The 6,618-nt window shown below is 35.2% G+C and overlaps 1 protein-coding gene across 1 annotated transcript; it reads right to left on the bottom strand.

Moving 5' to 3' along the window:
* Positions 1-2,229: 2,229 nt before the first annotated feature.
* On the bottom strand, positions 2,230-5,569 carry LOC112779446 (uncharacterized). Its single transcript, XM_025823712.3, has 4 exons — positions 4,847-5,569; positions 4,249-4,509; positions 3,200-4,054; positions 2,230-2,979 (listed from the first exon to the last, which is right to left on the bottom strand). Exons 1-4 carry the CDS (start codon positions 5,301-5,303, stop codon positions 2,498-2,500), a joined length of 2,055 nt encoding a protein of 684 aa, XP_025679497.1. The 5' UTR covers positions 5,304-5,569; the 3' UTR covers positions 2,230-2,497.
* Positions 5,570-6,618: the final 1,049 nt, after the last annotated feature.

The following is a 6,618-nucleotide window of genomic DNA, read 5'->3' as shown; positions in this document are numbered from 1 at the left end:
ATTAATAATACAAATTGGTACCTTCTATCCATTGTTCGAGCCGACGACGCCATCAGAAGGACAGTAGTAAGTCGGTAGGAATTACAGGCACAGTCAATTATTGGTGACAATCAAAGATGGAGATGAACAGCAAAATGTTCGAAAATGGAGACGAAGAGCTTGAGCTTCTGCTGAAAAGGCCGATTAATGAGCAGAGTTAAATTATTGAACTTAATCAAAGGTGAGCACAGATAAACAGGAATTTAAAAAATTGTAAAGTAACCCCTTTATTTTGGTTCAAAATTGTCAAAATACCCCATGAAAATGAAACATTCCTATTTTGTACTGTCACTAACTAAGGGTGTTCATGGTTTGGTTAATCCAAAAACCAAACCAGTTTTTTGGTTAACCAAAAATATAGCATTGGTTAATTAACCAAATTAGTTTTCACATGATGAAACCGGTTATTAACCGGTTAGTGAATTTCAAAACCGGTTTTTAACTGATTATTAAAATAAAAATAGATTTTATTTTGTACCAAAAAACCGGTTTTTGTACTAAAAAATTAGTTTTTATACCATAAAATTGGTTTTTATATGTAAAAATAGATTTTTACACAAAAATTAATATTTTTACATACAAATACCCAAAATTTTAAACCTTTTTTTAATTGAATTTTTTTAATCTAATTTTTTTCTTTCTAAATGATACGAGTAACATTTGTAAATAATGAAGTCCCTTCCATTGCTTTCGTTCCTTTTTCTTTCTTATCTCTTTTCAATATTTTCTATAAATAATTTTTTTCTCTTTCTCTCTTTCTCTCTCTCCTCTTCTCTTTCTTTTCTCTCTCTCTCTCTCCCATTTTTCTCTCTCCTCCTCTCTTTCTCTTCTCTCTCTCCCCCTCCTCTCTATCTATCTCTCTCTCTCTCCAAGGAAAAAGAGAGGAAAAAGTAGAGAGATATGGGAGAGAGAGAAGGAGAGGAGAGGAGAGGAGAGAGAGAGAGAGGAGGGGGGAGAGAGAGAGAGGAGGAGGAGGAGAGATAGAAAAAGGGGAGAGATGATTAGAGAGAGAAAGAGGAGGAGAGAGAGAATGGAGGGGGAGATAGAGGACAAGGAAAGAGAGAGAGAGAGGAAGTGAGAGAGCGGAGAGAAGGAGAGAGAGATAGAGAGAGAAGGAGATAAAGAGAGAGGGAGAGAAGGATAGAGAGACAAGGGAGAGAGAAAGAAAGACGAGGTGGAGAGAGAGAGAGAGAGGGAGGGAGGGAGGGGAGAGAGAGAGGAGGAAGAGGGGAGAGAGAGAGAGAGAAAAAGAGAGGAAGATAGGGAAAGAGAGAGATAGGGGAGAGAGAGGAGGAGAGAGAGAGAGAGAGAGAGAGAGAAGTGGAGAGAGAAGGAAAGGAGAGAGGAGATAAAGAGAAAAATGAGTTAAAGAGAAGGGAGAGAGAGGAGGGAAGGAAAGGGGAGAGAGAGGGAAAAGGGAGAGAAATAGGGAGAAAAGAAGAGAGAGAATGAGATAGAGAATAGAGAGAGAGAGAGGGGATAGGGAGAGAGAAAAGGAGAGGAGGAGAAAAAGAAAAATGAGAGAGAGAGAGAGAGGAGGGAGAGTAGGGACAAAGAGAGATAGGAGGAGAGAGAGAATGAAGAGAAAGAGGAGAGAGAGAGAGAGAAAGAGAGAGAAAGAAGGGAGGGAGAGAGAGAGAGAAAGAGAGAGTAAGGGGGAGAGGGAGGGAGAGAGAAAGGGAGAGGAAGGGAGAGAGAGAGAGAGAGAGTGTGTGAGAGAGAGAGAGAAAGAGTATGTAATTTGGTTTTGGTTTTGGTTAACCAATTCTAAAAAATATGGATATGATTTTTAAATTATTTCATTAAACTGGTTAACCAAAATGTGGTTATGATTTTTTAACTGGTTAACCATATTTTGGTTTTTTTATGAACACCCCTATCACTAACCGGTGCGCAAAAATGCCGGTGCCACAAACATAAGTCGCTCACCAAATCCGTTCCCCTGTTTGCTTTGGCTGTTAAAATAGAAAAACTACTCCTTTTAATACAAATAACATACCAACATCAAATTGTTCAGTGGTCGGAAAAGCTCACCCAGAAAGACTTAAAGTTCAGAAAATCAAAATGTGTTCACAAAAGTAGCTTTTGTTTTGTTTCCCATAGAGTTAATCATGAAATGCACTTATCACTTATGTATCTTACTTTCACTTTTGAATTATTGTTTGAGCAGAGGACTAGGGCTGCTCCTGATTCAGGAATCATCATTGAAATTCAAAATATGCAGTCACCTCAACAAAACATGCGTTCAATTATGAACTACATGTGAATTTGATGACAGAAAATATGAAAATGCTTCAATAACATCCCTTTACTAAGCTTACAACACAAAAGTCCAAGACATTCACAATCACAAACAACCTAAGTCCTTAGTTAAGGACATTAGAATATTAATGTTACTCCCTAAAATGTAACAACCATGAAGAGTTAGCACTGTTAAGTCATTTGAGCCATGAACTCATCAGATACAGCTACTACAATTTCCCAGTTCTTGAACAATGGCTTCCATAGATGGCCTCTCAAAAGGAGACTCACTGCAGCAAAGCAAAGCGATTTTCGCCAGTTTAGTCGCTTCGTATTCAAAGAATCTCCCATGGAGATTTGGATCAATGAATTCTTGGAATCTTGATGCTTCCGCGGCGAGCCTGATTGAGTTACTGATCTGCTGCTTCCCGGAGAGGATCTGCAATAGGAGCACCCCAAAAGCATAAACATCGCTGGTCTGGGTGAACCGGCCGGTGGTGGCATACTCAGGAGCAAGGTAACCCTTTGCTGCACTGGCCTTGAGTTCAGAGAAGACAATGTCATTGGTAAGAAGCTTGTGAAGGCCGGAATCTGCCAGCATTGGGTTATACCTGTGATCGACGAGCACTTTCTCGGCCGAGATGTTTTGGTGAACAAGAACCGGTTTCTTTACCTTGTGTGCATGTAAATATGCTACACCTGATTAAAGGAAAATAAGGTTCAGCAAAGATAAAAGGTGGAAAACATAATCGATTTCAAGAAGGGAAAGGTGCAGACTCACGTGCACCAGTCGTAAAGTTGATAATTGAGAACAGTTATATGATTTAACATGTTTCACTAAATAATGCTCTAACGATTTTTAACTATCAACATCACATAAAAAGCATCTGAGTTAACAAAGCATGGGAGAGAAAGGTACCTTTAACAATCCCTTTCACAATAGAAACTCTGGTTGACCATTCAAGAACTTCTCCATCTCCTTCCTTCACATCAAGAAACCGTGAAAGATTTCCGTTGGAAACAAAGTCATAAACCAAGAAGCATTCACCTCTTCCACTTGAACAACAAAACCCTCTCAGCTTCACCAAATTATCATTCCTCAGAGATGTCAAAATGCTCAATCCCTTCAAGAATTCACCTTCATCTGACTTGCAGCTAGTTTTGCTGATACTCTTCACAGCAACAACTGAACCATCTCTTAGAACTCCTTTATATGTTGCACTGAAGCTACTCTTTCCCAACAGATTCATCTCTGAGAAATACTGAGTCGCAGACTCGATTTCTTCCAAGTTGAACCTGAAACTCTGGAACTTGTAGTCTTCATTTTCCACACCATTGAAGCTTCTACTATCAGCTAAAGGGTCCCATCCAGTAGAGTACTCGAGGCTCGCCAAAGGAGATCCACTTTTCCTGTATATACTCCTGGATTCGTCGATACTTGGCCGGCCATCAGAGACATGAAAAGAGTTTCCTAGCTTCTGTTTTCGCCTGCGAAATAATGTGAAGGCAAAGAGACCAATTGCTGACACTGCAATCACAATGACGACTATGCCAATGGTAATGGATGGTACTTGTTTTGATTTTGGAGAGTTTAGGCACTGGCTTCCATTGCAAGGTAACTTCACATTTGCAGTTTCTGGGATATCTCTTGTTGCTGCTCCATAAGGTTCAGGCCTGCGATTTAAAGAAAGGCAAGCCTTAAGGGATGGAAAGTCAAGTCCACATAGCCCCAGATTGTCTTCATATAGAAATCCATGATCAAGTCTCTTCAGAGCTACATTAAACCATATTAAAGCAAATCAGCACATTTTAGATTTACCAAAGAAATCAAAAGAACAAGCAACAACAAAACCTTATTCCACTATATATATACAAAATCAAGGCCCCAATTGATAAATGTCTCAATAACAGACATTTTTCATATTTCTATTTCTATACTAATCAAGTAGCATCAAGATTAGTTCTCACCAGGAGGCACATTCCCAGAAAGAGTATTGTTGTGAAGATCAAGAACTTTGAGTGAAGGAGCATCAGCAAGGCTAGTGGGAATGGAACCGAAGAGTTTGTTAGAACTCAAATCAAGCCTCATCAGTATAGGCAAGTCACCTAAACTAGCAGGGATAGCACCAGTCAACTGGTTTGACTGAAGCGCAACAACACTCAGCTTCTTCAAAGAACCAAGCTGGGTAGGTATGCTTCCTGTCAACTGATTATAGCAAAGCTGCAAAACTGCAAATCAAAGTAAAATTGGAAAGATTATCTTTAAGGAAAAAATACTGCAGAAATCAGTAAGAACAAAATGAACAAACAACGTAACAAGAGTAAGAGAAATTGCACATTTGAGGAGATAAAAATGGCATCATTGAGAGAAAAAAATGAACAAAACTAAAGCAAGTTCAAATCTTTCAGTGAAACCCAATACTAAACAGCCCTTAAGTGTGCACACAAAGAAAGAAAGAAACCTATATTATGCACCCAACATTTCAAGAAAAGTCAAGAAAAAGAAAAACACCCCGAAAATTTCAATCTTTTTCTTCTCAACAAAATCACAGCTACTTGTACTAACCTTGCAAGTTGTTCATGTTGGCAATCTCCGTTGGGATTTTCCCAGAAAGATGATTCACATTCAGGTACAAATCACTAAGCTGAGTCAAGTTTGCAATTTCCCTTGGTATCTCACCATACAAAGAGTTATAATGCAAGTAGAGTCCTGTCAAATGCTTGAGCCCACCAATGGCTGGGGAAAGCTTCCCTGAGAGACCTTTTCCCTGCAAAGAAATATTTGCAACTTGACCCTTTTCATTGCAGGCCACACCTTCAAAGGAAGCACCATCACATGGGTTGCCATTGATGGTCCATGAGGTTAGGTAGTGACCATATGGATCCATACTATCCTTCATGTCCATCAGTGCTAGTAGCTCTTCTTCTTCTTCCTCATTATTCCCATATACCATTGTTGGGTTCAAGAGGAAAAGAATCATGAGAGTGAAGAAAAGTGGTAGTAGCAGTGATGAAAAGCTCATGTTTTCTTTGTTGAGTTGTAAGGGAAGTTCAAGAAGAACTGGATTGAAGGCTTAAAGATCACGTCACAAATAACAAAGTGAAGAGGGGATAAAGAAAGAAACACGACTGCTGAGGTTTTATTAGTGTTCATGCAACTTCCAATGCTGTGTTGTCCAAAAAAGTCATATACTCTGCCATTTCCTCGCTTCCCTGTTTTCAACACTCAACTCAAAACAAGGATTAGTCCACACAGAAAATGTTTGGTAGAAAAAAAAAAGGTCAAAAATAGTTATAATTTATTTTATTTAGTATTTATTAATTATTATGATAATTAATAAATATTAAATAAAATAAATTTTGACTTTTTTTTTTGTCATCTTAACGTTATTGTATTTCACACTACTCATACTTTATTTTTTATTCTTACTTTCAACTTTAATTTCACTCACCATAATATTATTTAGGTAATTATTTAAAAGACAGTGTCTAATTTATTAAAATTAATATTTAATTTTTTAAATATTTAAAATTTGTCACAAAAAATAAATTAAACGAAAATTAAATACTAAATAATAAATACCATAATATTTATCTTTAATATTTACATAGATAATATTTTAAATAAATTATATTAAGTATACATTAAAATTAATCACTAAAATTAACTATAAATATAAAATATATATTAAAAATAAATTAAACTATATAAATATATTAGTAATTGATTTAATAATTAATTTTTTAGTACATATAATATTTTTTATTTTCAATTAAATCTTAAAAAACTTTCAATTGAATATTTTATTCTTTAAAAGTTTTAATTTTCACGTTAAATCAACATCAAATTCTGCTTTTTAAATACTAAAATACTTTACTAAAAATTTATTTGAATGATTACTCATATTTATTATATTTAATATTATACAAAAGATACTTGACAAAAGTTGCAACGAAATATAGAATATTATTATAATATTCTAAAAAATTATAGGATATCAGTATTCTTATAATATATGTGATTGAAAAAGAGTTAACTAAAAAATTAATTATTTATCAGTTAATATTAATTAATTTTATTATAAATTTTAAATACTACATTTTAAATCTCAAATATTAAGTTCTAATACTAAAGTCTAAATCTTCAAAAACATAAAGATTAAAAAAACAAAATAATTTTCTAATAAAACATTAACCAATATTGCTATTTAAAAATTAAATATTAAATTTATTCGTTGAAAAATTGTATACAAATAAATCCAACTAGCCTATAGCAACTACGTAAGAAAAATACAACATTAGTAGTTTCCTTATTTTGTTAGAACTAATTATCTAAAC

This window comes from Arachis hypogaea, chromosome 19, assembly GCF_003086295.3.
Source record: "Arachis hypogaea cultivar Tifrunner chromosome 19, arahy.Tifrunner.gnm2.J5K5, whole genome shotgun sequence".
Lineage (NCBI taxonomy): Eukaryota > Viridiplantae > Streptophyta > Magnoliopsida > Fabales > Fabaceae > Arachis > Arachis hypogaea.
This window is presented reverse-complemented; position numbering and strand designations above follow the sequence as displayed.